Raw genomic sequence first — 23178 nt, forward strand, 5'->3', positions numbered from 1 at the left:
AAATATGTAGACGAGGGGATAACTGTAGACTGGCAATAATCACGCTGAGCACTTTAACATCAGTTCCTTCATCAAACCTTCACATAGTTGTGTATGTTCAGAATGCATGTATCCTATGTGCACATGGGATAAGCATTTGTACTATGTGCAGATATAGCCAAGATGCACAACCAGCAGACACCAAGACCACATGAAGAGTGAACTCAAAACCCAAAGAACCCATCTGTTGTCTTGTCCATAAATATTTCATTCCAAACACCATTTTAAGGCCTTTTTAATCCTAGTGATTACTCTACTTCCTCCTGCTCACTCCTGTTTCTGGGTTCTTGGGAGAAAACAGACCTGTTGGTGGAAGGAGGCACCAACCCCTGTGGTCAACAGGGCACAGTGTAGGGCTCCATCTCCTGGTGTTATTTGGCACTGCTGTCTGGGCTGGGAGAAACTCATTCTACCCAGAAAAGCCAATTCCATGTGCCAAAAGCAGTGAACATCCAAGGATGGAATATATTATCTGAATTTAATTTAGCTGGTTCATGGCCTCTGAATGACTGCATTTGCCTTGCTGTTATTGTAAGGGGTCCTGTAGATTCTATCTGCATTGCCACCCACATGATCCACCAGGATACAAAATACAAAGAGGTACAAAGAACAAAGACAATTATTTCTCTTACCTCCCAGCCCCATTTATTCCATAAGGAATGCCCTGAGCATCTTTGGGCCCCTCCCCAGCACCAGCCTCAGGGGGTTCTGATGCGGCTAAGAGAGAGAAAGAGAAGGATGAGGAAGAAGAGTGATTGGGTCAGGGTACTGTGTAGCTCATTGAGGGGGAGACAATTAAATCCCTTTCTGTAATTGCAGCCTCTCTGGATGCCCTATTGCTGCAGCAGAGAAATTGGCAAAGGCCCAAGAAAAACACCAGAGCTGTGATGTATCCAAGTCCCACCAAGCCTCTGACCGAGTGCTAAGGTACCTACATGGAGCGGGTCGTTTCATGAGATCCATCTAGAGCCATTTTTTAACACCCCCAGTGCCCAGGACTCTGCATGACATGGATTTTCTCATTAGAAGCAGGGATGAAAGTAGCAGGTGGTGCAGTAAAGAGGTGACTGTGCCAGGAGACAGGACCAGTCCTCCCTTTGCTACACAGTGAGGGCTGTAAGCAGGAAGTGGTGGGGGGGGAGTGGGAGGGGAGGGAGAACTTCCTGTTGAACCATTGTAAGTTTCCAAATGGGAGAAGTGGACAAAATTGTGTCTGGTTTTCTTTCTGTCCCTGTATTTCATGAGTCTATGAATGCTAGATGAAAAAAGGAAGCTTTAAAAATTAATGAGATGCCCAAAGTAATTTTATCTTAACCTGCAGGATGGTGTTAATGTTTTTAAAAATGTCAGAGTGATGGGAACGCCACCTGGCACGTACACGGAAGCTTTCTGTGTGAACAGCCTTCAAAGCCGCCTTCTCCTTTTATCCTCAGACACCCCTGGGAGGAGGCGGGAGGAGGTGTTGTTCACCCACCTGACAAGCGGGAAACCACAGTGAGAGAGGTTAAATGACTTACCTGAACACTTAATCACTGAATGTTAAAATGAGAGCGACCTCAAAGATATCTGGTTCAACCCACTGTTTTTTTTAACTTTAGAAAAGGAGGGTAGTTTGGAGAGGAGGTGGAGGGAACGATACACACCCCATAACCCTTAGATCAACTTTCATTTGTGCATGTTCCCTTCAAACCCGCATCCTTGTGAAAATAGTCATAGCCACCCTATCGCCTGTCTTCTTCGTCAGTATCCTAGAGAGACATGATTCCATGCCCACATCTGTGCAAGAACTCGAATTGTCATCTCAGTGCTGTGCACATTCTGCTGCTTGCAGTACCACCAGTATTGAAACCTGGTCTGGTTCGGATGCATTGAGGTGGATTCTAATATGCAAAGAAAAAGGAATAAATACACATACACACACACACACACACACACACACTTTTCTTTCTGTTAAATCATCTCTTTAAGAGAATTAATTTGGAAAGGGTCTCAAAGCAAATGATATTGCCATCTTTGGGCTTTTCTGTGTATTGTTTTCATAGTTTTCTTTACCCCAGCCATTAAACTCTTTACCCCAGACATTAAACTCTCTTGTTTCTCTCCATAAAAAGTTAAGGTATGTATATAAAATGAGGAATAAGAAAATAAAATTTATCTATGACTTTGTTAGCCAACAATGGTAACTTTATAAATGTTGGTATGTGTTCTTCTAGTCTTTTCTATGTTACCAACCTTTCATACTGCCAATAATACATGTCCTTAATATAATTAAAACCTGAACTTCAAGCAAATTATAGGATTACTCCAGCCCATTTCCAGTTATTAGCAACATGAAGCCCCCTTGTCCCCACCCCCAAAAAATAACCAAGATATGAAATTAAGTAAGGACTGTATGAACCACAGAAAATTTTGGGGAAAAGATCAGAAGGGATTAAGGCTGAGGACTTCTATCAATCATTTTCCTTGACCCTGGAAGGCTTGAAAGAACCTCATGACCACCCCCATTTTTATGCACCACCAGATGGCCATGTTACCCACATTGTTTCCTGGGGCAAGCATTCCCATGAGAATATCTATTGGCAGCAAGAGATTGATATTTCCCCTATCAAAATATCACCTGTTCATCCATTCTGAGTTGGAGACTGAAAAAGCAGCCTAGGAGCTCCTTCTTTATTTAGATCTATATAAAAGAGAGCCATGTCAAAAGGTAACAGAGCATACACCAATATGTGTGTGCCTGTGGTTCTCTTTTAATGCCTCTGGCTGGTGTAAGAAAATGGGCAGGGATGGGAAAGGCCACTGGAAGTGACCCCAGCTAGGGGCCTTTGACTTTTCAGAGGTTGTGAGCTCCTGCTGGTTCCTCCAGGGCTTCCCAAGGCTGGAAGTTGAAAGGGTTTGGAGAGTCAAGTCTCCTGCAGCTCACCTTTGTGCTCCCAAATCTGTCTCTAAGCAGGGATGCCCTCTCAATGGGGTTAAAGAGAGAGATGGTGGGAAATGGGAAAGAGAACAAGGACTTAAACCTACAAATTTCAAATGATTTGCAATTTAAGTAGATTTCCCAGGATGAACCAAGGACTGCAGTATGTGCTTCCAACCCTGTCCAAAAGTTTCCATCTCTTTATCATGCCCTGTCTCCTGAGCCTCCATTAGGCCCTCTTTTAGATCATCAGGCATCAGCTATTATATTCTCTCCAGTACTTTAGGTCTCCGTCCCTCTGAGCAGGCCCTAATCCTTTGAAGGTTTAGGGCTTCTGTTTCCCTGTGGCCCAAGCCCTTTGTCCTTCCCTACTGGACAAATGAGTAATCGCCAGTCTGGTACCAGATCTTTCCCAAATGTGCTTCTACTCTTTTTTTTTTTTAATTTTTTTTAAACTTCTCACTTTTTGATTTTGTAGTTTCTTTTCCTGGAAAGACTTTCTCACCCTTGAGCTTCACCTTAACAATTCTATCTGCAAAACCTGCTTCAAACATCACCTTCTCCATTAAAACCAAACTGAATCTCATAGTCAGACATGTCCTCTCCTTCCCTCAAACTCTCGAAGTATATGGAATTTTAATTTTCTGTCACATTCTACCTGATCTCTGAAGGCACAGCCAAGAGTTTTATTCATTCATGTATTCTGCCCTCCAATATAGTCTGGAAAAAAGTCAAATATTAAAAGATACTGAACCATCATCACATCGGTCTGTTGACTCAACAAGAATTTACTTTTTTTTTTTAGGCTAAGTTAATAAAGTTAAGATCAATTTGTCAGTTATTTACATCACCAACATGAAGAACACAGGGAAGGGAAGGCTTCTCTACACTTTTCTATAACTATAAAATGGTTTAGAAAATAAGTTTTAAAATTCTGTGAAATAGATAAGTAGATGGAAACACACAATAGAACATAATAATTGATTACTCATTCCCTTTAATTATTTTTTTCCAAATTTCCTGAAATATGAATGGCTAATAGGTAAAAATACTGAAGATCTATCCTAATATGTATTAAAACATTTTATTGTGTGTTTCTACTTAGTGCCCAGCTAAAGCATTTATCTAGTTTCATCTCAGTCTATGTCCCTGGGATTGTTTCTCTTATGTCCCCTTAATTTTTTAGGAGAAATTTATTATTCCCTCGAATTATTTACTGGTGCTCAAAATCAAGTGCATGACAGTGAGATTCTTTCCATTCTCATAACTCACGTCTTCATCAAACTCATCAACTCTTTTAAAGGAAAGATTAAAAAAAAATTGATTTTACATACAAATGCATTCAGATCTTTTTTTAAAAAGTTTTTATTTGGGTTTTTTTAATTGTTAAAGTTACCATTTAGGCAGAGAGCTCATTTTTTGCTCTATAATAATAGCACACTCGGTCTTTTCTCAGGAAAGTAGAATTATGGCCACAGTGTGAGGTTCCGGCTCCTTAAGACAGTTAAATGTGATGCTCTAACTTTCACGGGACCATATCCTCTCCACAGCCACAAGGAAGCAAGCTGTCGATTGTTTCTTGTTTGCTTACAGGCCAATGTGCTTTGTAAAGCAGCTCGAGATCCCTCACTACGGCTACAGAAACAACGTCCCCACGACCACGCCTCGCTCCAACCTGGCCAAAGAGCTTGAGAAATATTCCAAGACTTCGTTTGAATACAACAGTTACGACAGCCATACTTACGGCAAGCGGGCCATAGCTCCCAAGGTGCAAACCAGGGATATATCCCCCAAAGGATATGATGGTAGGAGGTGCACACTCTTATACATGAGAGAACACGTTTGCCATGAATGATGTTGTTGTTGTGTTTATTATTTCCTTCGAGTGCTTTGAGCTCTGGTGGTCACTGGATGGGAACTGAGGAACAGCACACCCGCTGCATGGGCTCAAAGTTTCAAAGCCCCAAGATCACGCAGGCACAGGTGAACAGGAAGCACAAGTGGGAGGAAGGGCCCTGCCCGACCTTCCCTTAGTGCCTCCACAGCCGCTGGCTCTTCAGCTTCATGCTGCTATTCCATCAGTGTCCTCATCTTTACAAATGGCTCATGGTTGTACACAGAGAAGGCATGACCACCACTGGCCGCACCCCAGGGTTCTTGGCTCTTGGGGGTCTCTGCTTTCTTTGTGTTTTCCATTTTGCATGCACCCTCGAGTCCTCTGGGGAGATAGAAGAGCTAATATGGCAGCTACACTCCAGATAAATTCAGTCCCTCATTATGGTGGCCCTTGTTAAAACAAGCAGTGATTTTAACAAGCAGCTAAGGGACACTTTCTGTTGGTGTTACCAGATGCTTCCTTGCAGTCCAGAATGCTGGGTCTGATATCTTTATGTTGGGAGTGGGTCTTGGGGTGCCACCTGTCACAATGTGGCCAGGTTATGGGCTGTACTCTTTATCAAGGTATCTACCAGTAATCCAGACCTGGTACAAACCAAACTGTGCGTGTCCAGGAAAAGCATAGTTTATTTTCACTGTGCTTATTTTAACTCACTGCCTACAGTATAAACTAGTTCCCATTCATCACAGAGCTGATGTGGTAAGTAGTTAAAGACTAGAGGGGATGATGGTGGTTTCTCAATTTTACTTTTTTATCTAATTACATTTATACTTTAAATTCTAGAATGTTTGAATTTGGTTGGCAAATTTAACCAGCTGAGATGTGCTTAAGTTTTGATTTTTTTTTTTTGAGTCTTGCCTTGGTTCTCTAGTTCTTCTCTGAAAGAGATATTTAATTAAAATCAGAGCATAACAAAAAATTATTTAAATGAAATATTTGGGGAGTTCCAAAATCATTTTACAATTCAAATTGTCTGAATTTCTGTACACCTACCTCAGTAAAAAATTGTGTAGTAAATAAAATTTAATATTTCTCTAATATAACATATTGATTATCCTTGAGTGTATCCATTTTATAATATTAAGGTAAAAAGATGTATGTGAAAAAGAAAAAGGGTGTCAGGGTATAATACAAAATGATTATTTTGCTTTGATTATTTTGTAATCAGAACTTACTAATTTTAGGTTTTGTTGTAAATTCATTCATTCAATTACAAATGAAGTATCTAAAGAAATTGAATCCAAAGGATTCAGGATTCTGCCTTTAGGAATTTCATTGTATTGTCATTTGATAGTGACTTAATGAGAGCTCTCACTAGGCATTCACTTCACACACCTGTGTGTTTTCTTGTTCCCTGTGGTATGATTCCCTTAACCCCATTGTTATGGTTGGATTCTAACCTCAGAGGAAAGGGAACTAATAGGGGAAAATCCTGACCAGTAAGACATGTCTTAAAGATACATTGCCTTTTAGTGCAGTACCCTTCAACCACAGGTCCACAGACCAGTGCCAATTGCAAACCACTGGTCTGTCACCTTGGTACTAATTCCAAGACTGTAGACCAGTATGCAGGATGGGTGCCATATCACAGGTTTAAAAGGTTGAAGAACCCTGATTTAGTGTATTGAAGTCAACCCTACTTCGGTCTATTTTCAAACTCTATGATATTAGATAAAGCAATTTCTCTGCATTGTTTCCTCAAACGTAAACTAGGATGACTACTAGTCCTACCCCTGCTGACCTTATAGACTGTTGAGGCAACCACATAAACAAGCACAGATTAATTATTTGTATTCATTCTCACCCTCCTGAGGGAAAAAGTACTTGTCAGAAGCTTGGACAAAGCCATGCTTTTCAGTTAATCCACAAGAAATCAAGAATTTGTTGAGCATTCAGGATGAGCACTTCAATGATCAAATCTTAAAAATAGCCTAAAAATAAAGTCAAGGCAAACTTATATCAAAATATACTGAGAAGAAAATTAATGACTCTTTCTATGCCACTAGATTCATCGGCCAGTTTTTCACATCAAAGCAGTTGCCTAGGGGAGACAAGATTGGCTGGGTCAGATTTTGTAATAGAGTGTGAGCTAAGAAGAGCCATTTCAATTCCTGGGTTTTAGACAGTGACTTCACAGTCACCCCTAAAAGTGCCTTTCCCAATGCTAACTCTAGGAGCACAATAATAGAGCCACAACTCCTAAAGAAAAACCTATGTCCCTATTGTGGAAGAGGGAATTATAATGCTTGGGGACCAGCTGTAGGCTACTGAGATGCAGAATGGAATAAATGAGAAGGACCCCTCTTCTTATCTACATATCATCCTCTAGTCACGTGACTGTGATGAAAGCACTTCACAAACACTGATTCAATCTCCTGCATTATTCAGACATTTGCTAGTTAGTATCTACCTAATCATCATCTCTCTACATCTAGTTATACTTATCATATCTACCTATCTGGATACATATCTTATTTATCCATCCATCCTCTATCCATCCTTTCCCTCTTGGTAATATGTTTTAAGGAAGAAATTTCAGATAGCTAGCTGATAGTGAAGCACATACTCACATATATTGAGACAAGGAGTCCATTCTGCCTGGAGGAGTTAACATTAACTTTACCCAAGTAGCAGGTGTTAAGTTTGATGGTGAAGCTTAAGAAGTAATCACAAGAAGGGAGTCTGGAGTGATAATACAGCAAGTAGAGACCTTGCTTTACATGCAGCAACCTAAGTTCAATCCTCAACACCCCATATGGTTCCCAGAGCTGCAAGGAGCGATCCCCAATTGTAGAGTCAGGAGTAAGATCTGAGTACCATCAGGCGTGGCCCACAAAACAAAACAAAAAAATTACAGACAGGCAGGAAACTCATAGGTAAGTGGGGATCTGCAGTGGTCTGATGAAGATGGAGGTGAGGTTGTAAAAGGAAGGACCAGGGCACTGTGGAGATGGGAATGCACTAGCTTTGCATCTTCTGATTGCTGAGGGGCTTGGGGTGTTCACCCATGGGACATGAAAATTTTTGTTTCTGAGCTGATGAAGGAGGAAAGGGGAGAAAGAAGGGGGCTTCCCCATCTTGTGTCTTTGGCTTTATGTGTTCCTTGAAGTTCCAGTTTCATATCTCCTGAGAGCTTATTTTTCATATGACCTAACAGTGACTTTGAAGTTGTTGAGGAAAAAAAAAGAGGAACAGTATTTAATGACACATGAAAGTTATGTGTGATCCAGAGTTCAATGTCCATGAGTAAAGTGGTATTGGCACATGCCATCATCATGTATTTACCTATGGCTACCACTGCTTTCTTGCCTTGGCACATGAAAGATGCACCCCTAAGATAGCACTATCAGGGCTATCTCAGAAAAGGCACTACCCAACAATATGTCTCCCTGTGTCTGGAATACAATCACCCTTGAGATTGTTTAAGCCCATCAGTATCCAGCACCCCATGGACAACTCAGATTCTTCTTTCCTACCTTTGAAGTTCTCCTGAGTTGAAATTAATCCTGTGGATTATCTCTGAGCTTCTGCTGAAGCCCCTTGCAGACTTCATCCCTTTACATGTGACTACCTCCAGCGACCTTCCCCTGTGGCCTTTCCTCCCAGCATCTGTCCTCTGGATAGGACCTCCCCACCCATGTTTCTGCCTGTCCTTGCAGGAGTCTTAAGGGCTCTGCTCTTCCTCTACCTTGACCTCTTCCACCTGACCACATGCCTTCTTTCCTTCAACATCTGCTTCCAGAAGCTTCACCTGCCCTAAGTCCTCCTGAAAAAATACCCAGCCTAAACCCAGCAGCCCTGCTTCTCAGAAGGGACAGTATCATCTGTGTAGAGAGGCACTTTTATTAAGCCCCACAATTCAGCCCTGCATCTTATCCTTTGGTCATTTCACCTGCAAGTACCAGTCTTCCCACTAAATTGTAAGCCCCCAGTAGGTAACAAGCATTGTCCTCAATTTCTCCCAAATCCCACGGTGCCAAAGGCAGGCAGGCAGTATCATGCAGAGAATACTGAGTGAGTGAGTGAGAGAATCCTTGCTTGGATTTGATTCGCTAAATCATGTGAGCAAACTATTTGCATTGCAGATGTGACCTAAAAGGATATTCTTACAAGAAAGCTCCTTTCTTTTTCCATTTAGGATTCTGCATCCATATTTCAATTTACTTATGATCAAGCACAAATGTGAGCCTACCTTTAAAACCCTGAGAGTCAGTGCTACGAGTTATGACGTGCAGCGGTCTGAACAAAATTAGGCCTAAAGGGCACCAGGTGGGACCTAGTGGGATAAATCCTCATGATGCATAACTTTGGATTGTATTCCTTTCTGTTGGGTTTTTGTGGAAATTCAGATTTTCAGGACACATTTATCTGTCTCCTGCTGGAAGATGGTGACCTATAAAAGAAAGTGGATATTTCTAGGAGAGTGAGAGCCACACCCGGAGAATGACTTTTACAAGGAGAGTAGGTTAACTAAAAGGCTCTGGTCAGAGCTGTTGCTATTTTGTGGAACCAGAGCGACAAAGCAGGTAGGGATGCTTGCCTTGCACATGGCTGACCCGGGTATGATCCCTGGTACCCCATATGGTCCTCCCAGTCCCACCAGGAGTGACCCCTGAATGCAGAGCCAGGAGTCAACCCTGAGTACCATCAGGTGTGGCTAAAACCATATTTTTAATTTATATATAATCTAAACCCATGCAAGAGAGAAAGAGAACTCAAGGTATTGCCCAGAATGATCCAGGCCTGGTGGGCAACTAACATTGTCAGATGGCATTAGATGAATGCTGAGCTTCTGGGAGAGTTATTACATTCTCATGTAATAACTGAAAATGCCTTTGTTTGTTTGTCAAAAGGTAAAGGTTGTAGATACTTTGTCCTTGTCACCACACTTCACTGACTCTCTCAGAACTGGGGGAGACGTGAGGCAGGAGCATCCCATCTGGGGCACACCCCTGATATCTCAGGGGCCCACCATTCTGTGGTGTCCCCTGATATCTACCCAGTGAGCTAAAGCAACTCTCTCAGAAGCACTGCTAACCTAGAATTCCATAAATGTGTTACCCAGAGGCAATGATTATTAGGATTGAAAGCTTTCATTCATTTCTTTTCAGTCCTACCTGGAGTATATAAACTCCTATCTTCGTTTTCGATAAAAGAAAATACTTATTATATTTAACTCAAGGCAGGAGCACCTAAGTATTGCCCTAGCTTCTTATTAGACTGACATGCTTGTCAATAAATGATCCCCAGGGCCTGAGAGATAGTGCAGCGGTTAGCGCACTGACTATTTGTACACTAAGCCATCTTGTTTCCCAATCCCTGCAAGCAGTAATCCTGAGCACAGAGCTAGAAGTAAGCTCCGAGTACTGCAGGGTTTGGCAAAACAATAGAAAACAAAACAAAGAAAAGAAAATGAAAAGAAGTGAAATGACTCCCAGTCTAGCCACCTGCTGAAATTTTACATGAGTCTCCTACTTGGCACAATCGAAAAATCTGATGGCTCAAACATTCAGTAGATCCAGATGCATCTACATTTTTCCTTACTAGATTAGAACATTAAGATTGCTTAAGAGGGACTTCGGAGAGAGCTCAAGGATATGCTCAGGTGCCAGAATTCAACCCTTGGTATTCAGTCCCTGGCACTATATGGTCTGTCCAGTGAGCCCCCAGCACAGACAAGCAGGGAGCTGGGTATGAACCTAGTGGTTGGTGACCTTAATGCACTGTGATGTGACCCCTAAAAATGAAAAAAAAAACATTTAAAATAACTCCCAAGTCAGATAAGGAATAGATTCAAGGACTGATGAGATAATACAGTGGGCAGGGCACTTGCCTTTCATGCAGCCAACCTGGGATCAATCCCTGGCATCCTGTAAGGTCTCCTGATCCCTACCAGTGATCCATGAAAACAGAGCCAGGAGTAAACCCTGAGCATCACCGGGCTGCCCCCACCCCATATAAAGAAATTAATTCTGTCTTGTAGAGAATTAATTAAAGAAATTAAATCTCTTATAGAGATTTGTCAGATGACACATTTTCACACAAAGATTTCTAGACCCTACAATGACCTTTGTAGCCTTATGTCTCTCCCTATAAGATGGGTGTGTAGCAGCACCCAATTTGGTCAAGGGCAGTAGGAGATGGGAGGGGGTCATGTTGGAGTTCCAATGAACCTGAAAGTGTTCTGTGTGCCCCTTGCACCTTCAGGGAGCACCTCTCACCTCCATGCTGTAGGAACCACAGTGTGCGCTATATAGGCACATCTGAACCCTGTAACTGTCTTCAAACAAAATTCCATTAGTTTCACAAGAAAACTCTTTTTTTTAATTTATCTGTACCTTTCTTCTCCCGCCATCACCACACACACACACACACACACACACACACACACACACACACACACCCTAAACCAGTGACTAACCCACGCCAGGGAGGAAGAAAGAAAAATTCAGAAGGATGATTTCATTCCCCCCCCAAAATTTTTCTATTTCTATTTTTGTAACCAAATTGTAAATGATGTGAAGTCATGAATCTGAGTCCATATGGAGAGTCTCACAAGCTGTGAATAGGCATTGCTGTCTCAGAGCGCCTGTTGGGAACCACTGGGTAGGTGCATGGCTGCCTCCACGGGAGGGTCTCTGCGGGGTTCTTTGTATCAGGGGCATTCTTGTGCTAGACCTGAAGCCACTGCCTGACTGCACTGTCATCTGCTGTGCATAGTAGACACATTCCCGAAGAAAGGGAGAGGCAGGTTTTGTGGGGCTACACTAACTCAGATGAGCAGATTGAATGTGTCATTTGCTCCACTCACTTATTTTGCTCAGAGGGTGGTTGGAGTGTGCCTCTGGCCCTCTGGCCCTTTGGCCCAAGCAGGAGGAACTGGGTCCGACTCCAATTTTCTACTTAGTTACTGGTTTTACAGATTGGGCAAAGACTTTGAGGAGGGATTGACCTGGCTTCCCCAGGCCACCCAGGCTCTAGGGCACTGCCTGTGAACCCCTCTCTCCAAGTCAAGAAAGTAGTTTTCAGTCCAGAGGTGAAATGCTCCAGGATGAAAGCTTAGTTCTTGTGGGTTTGTGTGTTTCAGGTGTGTGTCTTATATTAAATTTTGAAATAGTTTCAAAGTGGTGTAAAGGTTGCAAGAATCAAAGAACACCTTGATGCTTAGCTCTTTATTGTGTTTGAATATGATTGATTTGCTTTGGGGGTCATTTCTGACTATTGCTCACAATAACTGTTGGCTAAGTGAGGTTTGTTGTTCAGTTTCATTTCTTTTCTCCCATTTCTTCCTCCCTTTTCATTCAGGAGGCTGTCAGTGGCCTTCTAAACTGTGGTGGCTGGAGGAGAGGCAGTGCTCTAGTCTAAGACTTTCTAAGGATGTAGCTGGTGATACCCAGAACCATCAGCTTCCCTCTGCTTTCAGTCAAGGGGTCACTCTTAGGACCAGGACGCCATGATAATGCCTAGAATCCCCTCCATATTCTGTCTCCACTCCTCACACTTAGACACAAGGAACTGTCTGAGCTTGCATTGAAAAAAAATGCAACAGGATTAGATGCAGCATCTGGAAAAAAATGGTTTTCAGCAGATCCCAGCGCCTTTCCTTCCTTACTCTGCGTGGTTCAGGGTGCAAAACCTAAGCCCTGGGCAAATGGATATCCTAGGGCTGCTAATGACTTTGGCAGTGGAAATGGAGCTCATCCTAATCAATCATCCATCAGACATTTCCCATCCACTCAAGGAGAACAGCCCTGAAAGGTTGCGATTGCTCCTCTGTGTCTGCTTGGCCGTTAGTGATGCTGGCTATTCAAAGAAATCCTGGAAGGAAGCTGTAATCCTATAAAGAAGAGACTAGTGAGGTATCCCTAGAAAGGGGAGCCTGAGGAAGTGGGTGCTGGCCTCTCCCTCAGCAGCCACTCTGCCTTGTTTTACTCACGTCTACCCTATCTATATCCAGCCACCCCTCTTCTTTTAGGTGGCACATCAGACTCCTAGAATAGGACTTTCCTGCAGGAAGTGGTGTTCTGATGGCATTGTCTGGTCTGCATGCCTAGCCAATCCACTCCCCAAAAGTGCTAGTCCTGCAGTATCAGGATGTGGCTCAGAATGCACACATCTAAAACACTGAGCCCCAGTCTACCCCTATAACTGCTCCTGGCTGGTCAGAGCAGCCATTCTCTTGAAAGCTCAGTGACCAGCTGGCTCAGGTCCCAGTCCCAAATGAGCTGAGCAGTGAGATTGGAGGAGCCTCACTCCTTAGGCCCAACCAGGTCGTTTGTGTGTTCAGTCACTTCCTGAAGCCCTGATGGCAGACTCTGGAGCATGCATGTGTCTATAAACGGGTGACATAATATGCATCCTGGTTAAGAGACCTGTGCATTCTCCTCTCTGCTCAACCCAGCGCTCCTCACCGAATACGCACAAAACGAAAGGCAAAGACCAGGCAGGGTGTCTCTGTACCATCAGCCTGTGTCTCGGTGATGTGTGTTTACGCAGGGCTCTGGGGGTGGCAGGGCGTGGGTGGCTGTGGGTGGCAGGGTGTTATGCTGCTGCTGTTGTCTGGCACGGCGGGGACCCGAGTCATCTTTGTCCCCATATGTCTCCCCAGCGAAGCGGTACTGCAAGAACGCCAGCCCCAGCAGCAGCACCACCAGCAGCTATGCACCCAGCAGCAGCAGCAACCTGAGCTGCGGCGGGGGCAGCAGCGCCAGCAGCACATGCAGCAAAAGCAGCTTCGACTACACGCATGACATGGAGGCAGCCCACATGGCAGCTACGGCCATCCTCAATCTGTCTACACGCTGCCGAGAGATGCCTCAGAACCTGTCCACCAAGCCACAGGACCTGTGCTCTGCGCGGGTATGCCAGGGGCCAGCAGTGCTGACTGGGAGGGATGGGGCTGGATGGGGAGGGGGATATCTTGCCTTCTCGCTGTCACCTACAGTGACAGTCCAGCTGGCAGTCTGGGTTCCAAATTGCAAATGCCCCCGATCATCTAGCCTTCTTTTCCATGGCACAGTACAGCATGGCAGTCTCCACAGCTCGTTTCCCAAGAGAACTTGTTTTTCCCAGTCCGGAAAATTGTCAGATCTGTCTTTTAGATGAATATGTATCAGGGGACCCTCCTCTTTTAAGATCCGCAATCATTTCTGCAAACACAGAGCATGAGCTGAACCTCAGGCAACAGAAAACACAAGGTCAGGCTTTGAACTGGAAACACCAGGAAAACTAGACGGCATCATGGTCAAAGGAAGAGCAGTCCTGTGCCCTCAACTCCACACCTATTCAGTCACCCAGTATGAGGGGACAAAGAAAGTTAGAAATCCCATTGGCACTGGGACTGCTCTGCCATGCAGGGGTAGCCAGCTCCGATGAGTTCAAAAGCTTCATAGGCGCTTCCGTGGCAGGCAATGTGTTGTGGAGGTTTTGTTGTGCCCATGTTCTCTGTGTCTGCAGAGAACAGCAGAGCACCTGCCTGCCTGAGTCTGCTGCAGCAGGAACTTGAAGCTGCCTCTCCAGGCCGCTAGGTGGCCGGAGACGCAGGCGGTGCCAGGGAGTGGCGGCGCATTGTGTTCTCAGAGGACAGAGAGCAGGCAGACTGCCTGTCTTCCTCCTCTCCAGAAAAACAAAAGGGTCTCTCTCCATTACCTAGAGCTGCTCGGCCACGCTCCGTGAGCTCTCAACAGTGACAGTAGTTGTTATAAATCATTTAATTTGTATGAATGGAGAAAGGTCAGTGATTTTATGTTTTGCAAATGCTTTATTTTCTATTAATATTTTTATTTCTAGATTCTGGAGAAGTGTCTGGGGCATGCAATTTCCATGGTGATCAGGGTGGCTACAATGGGAGGTTAGCATGGGAAAGATTCTTTAACAAGACAAAAAAAAAGGGGGGGGCAGTATTCCCTTCCTTCTTTTTATTTATTAAAATTTAGAATGAGAGAGTTAAGTCCAACATGATGAAGACTAAATTAGTATGAGAGCTTGAAATCAGGAGTGCACTTTGACAAAAAGAGTTAGAATAATACTCTGTCATTTCTCAAGAGAACAGCCCAATGCCTGGGCATCTCATTCCCAGCATTTTCCCTCTGCTGTTATATCCAGAGGAAAGAGCTGCTAGACATTTGAGTAGGCAGCAGCTTTCATGCTAGCTCTGAAATCAAATTTTTGCTCAAGAGTGTGTGACTCTCTAGAAAAAAAATAAAAGGGGAAAGATTGTCAGGGGTATTTTGATTTTTCTTACTCTGCCCTCCACATGTCCTTTTCTCTCTCCCTCCTCCTGAGAGGCAAGCATTGAAGAATTCTTGATCTCTTTCAAAGCATCATTTTAAAAAAAAGAAGAAAGAAACTTATTCTGTATCTCTTTGTTTTTTTTTAAAGCCAGTTGACTAAATTTCAGGTTTGCTGAAGCCTAGAGTTGGTCAGACCATCATCTTTGTAGCAGGAGCATTTTGAACTTTGATTGTACCTCTCCCTCTCTGAAAATGAAAAATCTCCTTAGCATAAGTTTTTCTTTTTTAATTTCAGAAAGCAGATTTAAGTTCCCTCTCTTCCCCCTTCATTCTAATTCTTTTGTTTTTCTCTTCACTGTCCTGAAGTCTTAGTCACAATGAAGAATAATTTTTACATACACTTCATTTTTAAGTATATGAATTAAATATATTTTGTATACATACACACATTTCTGATCTCATAAGAGGTACTTGAACTGGAATAGAATGAAAAATTAGGCACGTGTTTATGTGTTTCTGGTTAGGTTTATTTCCAAAAACAAATCTATCTTAGAGGGGAGTATAGCAGGGTGATAGGTAAGAGAGAGAGATCATTGATAGATGGATGCATGTATACACTGTTCAGTCACAGCTAAGGTTGGGATAGCAGAAACAATCTGGGAAACCACTTCTGCTCACCTTGGCACTGTGTCACATGAGAGAGCAGGGAAGGATTCTATACTGGAAGCTGGACTGGGATCTGGGGAAAGAGCCTTGCAGTTACCATGTCTTTCTGTTCACAGAACCCTGATATGGAGGTGGATGAGAATGGAACCCTGGACCTCAGCATGAACAAGCAAAGGCCACGCGAGGGCTGTTGCCCAATTCTAACCCCCCTGGAGCCCATGTCCCCGCAGCAGCAGGCGGTGATGAACAATCGGTGTTTCCAGCTGAGCGAGGGGGACTGCTGGGACTTGCCTGTAGACTACACCAAAATGAAGCCGCGGAGGGTAGATGAGGAGGATTCCAAAGAGATTACTGTATGTCCTTTTCATCGAACTTACCTGTGCGGATACAGAATTAGAGTTGGGGTGTCAATGGGAGACAAGGTCTTGGGCACACACTCTAAACAAAGGTGTATTTTGTCTTTAAATATGACTTTTGGCTGATGAGGGCTTAGAATACAATTCTTATGGACCTAGGGAGATTTGTGACGGACATTATTTTGGGTGGAACAGATCACAGACTCTATTAAGTGAAAAGTTTTATTTTCTAACAAGAATGTTTTATTGGAAATAATTTCTCTAAGAAAATGTATAAACATAAAACCATTGTTTTCATAAGTTACATATTGATATAATGAAGGATTTTCTTTGCAGGTAGAGAATTATAGTCAGGGTCTCAGATACTTAAGCAGTTAACTATATGCTGGTGACTAGCTAAATTTCCTAAAGCTAAGTGCAGTGTCTGTTCTCAAAAGAAATCTTACAGTAAGGGATGGAAAGATAGCACAGAGGATAAGTCACTTGCGTTACATGCAGCCAATCCCTAATCATCCTGAGTACCACATATGGTCCCCGTAGCACCAGAGCCAGGAGTAAACCCTAAGTTCTTCCTTCCCAGTGTGACCCCAACACCTCTCCCCAAATAAAAGAGAAAACTCAAATATTTTAAACAAAACATGCTTCGGGCATGAGCAAATCACTTTAGGACAGTCATCTAAGAATTTGTATAATAGAGTATTACCAGAAGCCTATTTTGATATAGTACAATTTTTACTTTTTACCAGAAGCCTATTTTGAAGTAGTACAATTTTTAAATTCAGTTTATTAAAATAGTTATAATATTCTTTAGGTTAAGAAGTACAGAAAAACTTACTCTTTATTAAGTTGACTTCTTCTCTAGTGTTCAATTCTGAAAATTATGACATTTTCTTTATTCACAGAAAAATGAAAATTCTTTTAGAACACAATAGGGAGATCACCATCAAAGTAATAGCAATGGTGTCTGCAGGAATGGGGAGGTGTGGGGGTGGGGTAAGGAAACATTGTCTATTTGTGAGAATTGGCAGGGAAGGAACCTGTTTATAAGGCCATTACATCTTAAAGCCTATTATCTTTATTCTTCAAATTGATTTAAGTATCCAGGCATTGTAAAAGAGAATAGAATCTGAGTGGCAAGCTAAATTCCAAGGATTTTTTTTCTCTCCTGCAGCGTTAAATCGGTCCTACCAAATAAGGCATGGTAGTTGAATCTCTGAATTTATTTTAATTAAAATTAAGCCCTCATAAATCGACAGGACTATTTTCATCATATGGACTGGTACAGAAGTAAAAACCACTCTCTCCTGTATTTATGAAACACATTTGCTGAACATTGCCATCTACAGGAATTTTTAGGTTACTGTAGTCAGACGCATTTACTAAAAGTATATTCTATAAAAATGAAAATGATGCATAAGACTAATTTAAAATTCTGACATTGATCTAAGTTGGTTTCCCTTTGTCTTGGGAATTAAAACATACTTGTAGAATACTCACCAATAACTAGCAAGAACATCACTGGGTATAGTTTTTGATCGGCAGGTCAGTATTGGCTAAGTATATGCATATGGGTTCAATATTTATTGAATATTGGATGAGGAAGATTAACTTAAATGTCATAGTCTCTCTAGGTGTCATAGTGAAGCCATTTATCTGCCTTTCCTGTGAGAATGTGGGCTATGGTGTCCCACTGACAGGTGACCCTAAGAGTGCAAGTCTGGAGCAGACGATAGAGTTTCTATAAACAAAGTTCAGTTTGCATTTTCTCCCTAGCACAAACCTGTGTCACAATTTGAAAGGTGTAGTTATTTGGCTGAACGCGGTGGGAAAGGCAGAGAGTACATGTCTTGATCCTTTTAGAATTGTCATCTGTGTAACCCTGAAGGTATGTTTCTCCTGCAGCCTGAAGACTTGGATCCTTTCCAGGAAGCCCTGGAAGAAAGAAGGTATCCGGGGGAGGTGACCATCCCAAGTCCCAAGCCCAAATACCCTCAGTGCAAGGAGAGCAAAAAGGACCTAATAACGTAAGCATGACGGGGAGATGAAACTGTCGCTCTTCTTAACTTCCCCTTTCTTTGGCTTATTTTGAAAACTGGTGTCTGTATATGCCTTGCCCTTTGAGCATGACATTCGCAGCCTCGAGATGTCTCAAACTGCCAGTTTCGCAGAGCAAGGAGCCAGCTGTGGGCCTGTTTGTACTAAGATGCTCTGCGGTGTGGAGGCACCATCTTCATTCAAACCCATGCATTGTGCAGCTTTTCTCCAGGGTCCTTAAACCCCTTGCAGACATTGCAGCTAAACTGGAAACAATGAAAAAAAATTTAAGTTTTTTTTTTCTTTAAAACATACTTACTATTTTGGCTGTTTCTGTTTTTTGTTTGGTGGCAGATGTCCAACACCCAGGTGTGATGGGAGTGGTCATGTGACTGGTAATTACGCCTCTCATAGAAGGTGTGACTTCATTTCCTCATGGTGGATCTGTCTTCTCAATTTATTGTTTTCAGCTTACCTCAACAATGCTGTCAGAGTAAACTGTTGGATTATGTGTCAACCCTCTTAAGTGCTCTATGTTGACCTCTCAGAGCATGCTAATTTGTGTGTTGTATAATGTCTTTTACTTTTCAATGACCTACCTAAATTTGGGAGATTCTTTATAAAAATTTAAAACAGAGTGCAAGCATCCTATTTTTGTAATTGTTCAGCAGCAGACATGATTTCTGAAATTTACATGTGGACTTCCACAGAGTGGAATTATACAAAAAGAGAGAGAGAGAAAGAGAGAAAAGTCAATATACAGCACTTACCCCATCGCTTTCTGCATTAAACCTTTTGATTTCAATGTTCTGTTGTGTTTGTTTGGGAGTTAGATGGTGGGGGTCCACTCACCGGGTCTTCTGGCCTGTCTTACAGTCTGTCGGGCTGCCCTCTGGCTGACAAAAGCATTCGAAGTATGCTGGCCACCAGCTCTCAAGAACTCAAGTAAGATTTCACAAAAATAATTCTTTAAAAGGTCAATTCACTTAGTCGTTTACCAGAAAGGCTGTGCTGTTTGCAAAGGAAACAATCTTTCAGAAACTACCCATACACACCAAAGCCTTGGTTTAGCACATAGGATGGGTCTTTGGGATTTCAGTCACTTTGGGGACCATCCGTGTTGCCTTTTCTCTCCCCACCACCCTGCTTTCTCTCAGCCTTTCTCTCTTGAGTTTCTCAAGTGTAAGTGTTTTCTCTCCAGAGATGTATTCCTATGAAATGGATGGTATAAAGTGACTCAAACTTCTAGAAAATGACTATCACTTAAAAACTAAAAAGAAATGGGGGGGGGGGGCTGGAGTGATAGCACAGCGGGTAGGGCCTTTGCCTTGCACGCCGATCCTGGTTTGATTCCCAGCATCCCATATTCCCATATTGTCCCCTGAGCACCGGCAGGAGTAATTCCTGAGTGCAGAGCCAGGAGTAACCCCTTTGCATCACCAGGTGTAACCCAAAAAGAAAAAAAATAATATATATATGGTTAAAGGCAGTAGGTAATAATGAATATTTAAGACACAGATATTTTAAAAGCACTGATGACAAAAACCTACCATGATAAGAGCTCATTTCTTGAAAACACTTGGTGACAGCTATTAGTTTTCTTTAGAACAACAAAAGCACACTCCTATGGGTGTTTAGCATTCTCCACTGACACACAAGCCCCTCCAACAATTTGGGGTCCCTCTTCTATGCCTGTAATTGTTCTATATAAGCATAAATCTGATCACCTACATATTTATGTATTCACTACCAGTCTTTTCTCTTTTATGTGTTTGTACACACACACACACACACACACACACACACACACACCATATTTAGTTCCCAGACAGAATTTGGGAGAAGTGGTACAAAGTTATAAAAATTGTACTAAAATATTTGGCACCCTAGTCAGGCAGACATTCAGGTGGGTTTAAGGAGGGAGGGCAAGAGCTGACACTTCCACAGCATGATGAAAACCAAGAGTCCTGAATACTTGTTTCTAATTACCTGGAATGTTATAAATATCAGATCAAATTACTTGACTTTCATTTTGTTTGAAAAGTATTTTATTACCAATATAGAGAAGATGCTGTTTTTAATAGGCATTTGATTCCTTTCCCCAAAATCTTTCTACTCAGTCCTATCCCGTAGCAGTAGCCACTCAGAGTTATCTCAGAGTTCAGGGTTCTGTTTCACACCATGTCATTTTTTACAGGATCCCTGTCCAAGGCCCTAGTGCCATAGATCACCTGCTCATGTTCAGTGACCTCCTGAATTAGCCTTTTCGTCACAAGACTCTTGGAGTTTTCTTCGTGGAGTTAAAACAGCTGGAGGGCATCCTCTTACTTAACAACTTGACAGTCTATAGCATCATCCACACAGTGCCTAATGGACAAAGTAGCTTGTAGAGTCTGCAAATGGACAAAATTAGCAAGAACAACTCAACTCATTTGGTTAAGGCATCCTTATTCATGGTTTGAAACTCTACTTCTCTCATGGTCAAAATGTGACTAACTGCACTTGGAACTTGGCCAACACAGCTGAACATGGCAACATGTCTTTGGCTTTCTTGAGGAACTGGGCAAAAGTTTGGCATATCTTCACTTGCAACAGGCCAGCTATATACAAGAAAATGCACTTTGTGTGGCTTCCTTCTAGTACTACTTTTAAATGGCTAGTGTCTCAAGACTCTCAGAGACCAGAGTAGTTTTCTTCAAGCTCTAGTTTTCATTGGTTTACATCCCTTGACTTTGGGCTTAGTGGCTTAACTTGATCTTAAGTTCTAGGCAGAACTGCTCCTTCTCCAGTGTTAGCACTTTCTTCTTCTCTTGCTTCGCTAGAAAGAGATGGAGGGGCGATAGTCCTCACCATCAACACCTTCTTGCAGGAAGGAATGTCCAGGTGGTTTTTCATTCCACCAGCCTCTTTTAAGAGGCGAGACTGCATCTCCCAGAGGAATATGACCATTTTTCCTAATTTGGACTGATCTGAAACCAGACTCCCTTTTCAACTTGTCTTTGAAATAAGGGGATCCCATTTTTATGAACCCCTTCTGGGAAATCTTGACAAATTTTCTAAAATACTCTGTCTTTATTAATGGAACTTTCAAATTAGGGATTTCAATTAAAGATTCAATATGAAAATCATAATATTTACATGACTGATTTTTACACTTATCTTTACAAAATACAGAAACCATAGATTACATTTTTCACCCATTTAACCCTCTAATTAACAATATACCTCCATCTATTACTTTTCCTCTAAGTCACAAAAATCTGTTGGGTAGCTTTCTTGTGCATTTGGGCATGAATTAATCTTTTTAAGATTAAACCAGCATCCACTAGAATAATTCATGCATGTTCTCTTTTCCATCATTGGTTCTTTATAAAAATAAGTTTTGGTGAGTTCCCATGGCAGCCTCTGTCCTGATTTTGATTGAAAGCACACTATTCACTGTATATTGCTTTGGTCTCAACTTTATAAAGATCCTCTAGAAAGCGGGCCTCATTTACCTCAAATTTCTTTCTCTGTATGTTTCAGCTAACTCTGGAAATGTTCCTCTTGTCACTTCTGACACTGAATTTTGATAGTTGTTTACTAACAGGATATCTTGATCACAGACAAGCAATAGGTTTGGTCATATGAACACTGGGTCTCAGATCTTTACATATCCCAACCTCTAAAATTAACTTTGCTCGGTGCCTATTCAGAGCAGCATATGCAAGGTGATCCTAAAAAAAATCAATAACTTTGTTTAATTGTGTACAATATGTAAACTGAAAATGTATTAAAATGTAATGTGTACATGAATAATGTGCAAACTCTGGAGCTCTTACTTTCACTGCTTGCTGGGAAAAACAGAGTCCTGTGGTTGTGAGTGAGTCAGGAGCAGTCCTGATCAAGTGTGGGGCCCCAAGAGGCACGTGGGGAGAGCTGTAATTAGAACCCGTGACCCACTCCCAGGACCACAGACACTTCCAAGCTGATAGTTTGTGACCTAGATATGATAAACTCACCTTTCCTTCCTGATTCACCATACCTGACATTCACAGAAACTCTGGGCAAAATAAATAAATAAATAAAAAGTGCAATTGTACAATTGTTCATTCAGTTCATCTTCTTGGTGTTAACTCTACCTAAAGGCAATCGCTGATTCTGAAGAGGAGCATCTTCCTTTTCATTCATTCATTCATTCATCATCCTGTTATTCGTCGATTGCCTTGAGCAGGCCCCAGTAATGTCTCTTTCATCCTAGCCCTGAGATTATATTCAAGGCTCTTTAGGAGAATGAGACCCATCATTGTTACTGGTATTTGGCATATTTGGTAGGCCATGGGGAGTTTGCCAGACTCTGCCCTGTGGGCAGGCTACATTCGATAGCCTGCAAGTTTGTCCAAAGTAGGAATGAGATAATAAGATGTCATAAAAAGATGTCCTGATAAGATGTTGCGCGGCTGCGAATGCGGCCACGCGGTTCCGGGAGCTGGATTTTATAGTCTCTGAGTCTTGGCCGCTGATGGGATTACACGGCACCAGGGGGCCAGGTGGTGGGTGTGACCCCCCGCCTACTGAAATTTGGAGGATCTGGGTGGAGGATGCTCAACTCCAATCAGAGTAGGCTTGGAGATCTCGGCCGCGGAACCCGCGTGGCTTTGTTCTTCTGCCAGTACCTTCATGTGTGCGGAGAGTGGTCTCGGCATGGTGGTGGCTGGTCCTGGAGGTCTTCCGCTGCCGGAGCCCTGGCACGGGGCGGGGAGGAAAGCTCATCTTCCTTTTAAAATACCAATTACAAAGACTGCCTGAATGTATCTGCTCGAAAGAACTTGAAAATTTCTGAAATCATTGTTAGCCTTTCACATTAAAAAAAAAAAAAAAACTCCCATCCACTAAGCAAAGAATTCTCTTTTATTTATTTATTTATTTATTTTTCATTTCTGATGCATGATCCGTTATAGACAGGGGTATGATGTAGGTGTTTTAGCCATTTTGGTAACCAATTTAAGCCAAATCAAAACTGATTTCAATCAGAGGCAATTAGCTCTAAATATGGGC

The 23178-nt window shown here is 42.4% G+C and overlaps 1 protein-coding gene across 22 annotated transcripts in view; it reads left to right on the forward strand.

Moving 5' to 3' along the window:
* MYT1L (myelin transcription factor 1 like) overlaps positions 1-23178 on the forward strand; it is a 501918-nt gene that overhangs the window by 400061 nt on the left and 78679 nt on the right. For 20 of the 22 annotated variants that reach the window (XM_056128242.1, XM_056128237.1, XM_056128238.1 and 17 more), the window contains 6 exons: positions 859-966; positions 4550-4761; positions 13462-13712; positions 15868-16104; positions 18010-18131; positions 19018-19086. In XM_056128242.1, coding sequence (XP_055984217.1) covers positions 859-966; positions 4550-4761; positions 13462-13712; positions 15868-16104; positions 18010-18131; positions 19018-19086 — 999 coding nt within the window. The remainder of the gene's footprint in view (positions 1-858; positions 967-4549; positions 4762-13461; positions 13713-15867; positions 16105-18009; positions 18132-19017; positions 19087-23178) is intronic. The other 2 variants (XM_056128283.1, XM_056128334.1) reach the window with 1 other exon arrangement.

Source organism: Sorex fumeus, unplaced genomic scaffold, assembly GCF_029834395.1.
Source record: "Sorex fumeus unplaced genomic scaffold, SorFum_2.1 ptg000006l, whole genome shotgun sequence".
In the NCBI taxonomy this organism is placed as follows: Eukaryota; Metazoa; Chordata; class Mammalia; order Eulipotyphla; family Soricidae; genus Sorex; species Sorex fumeus.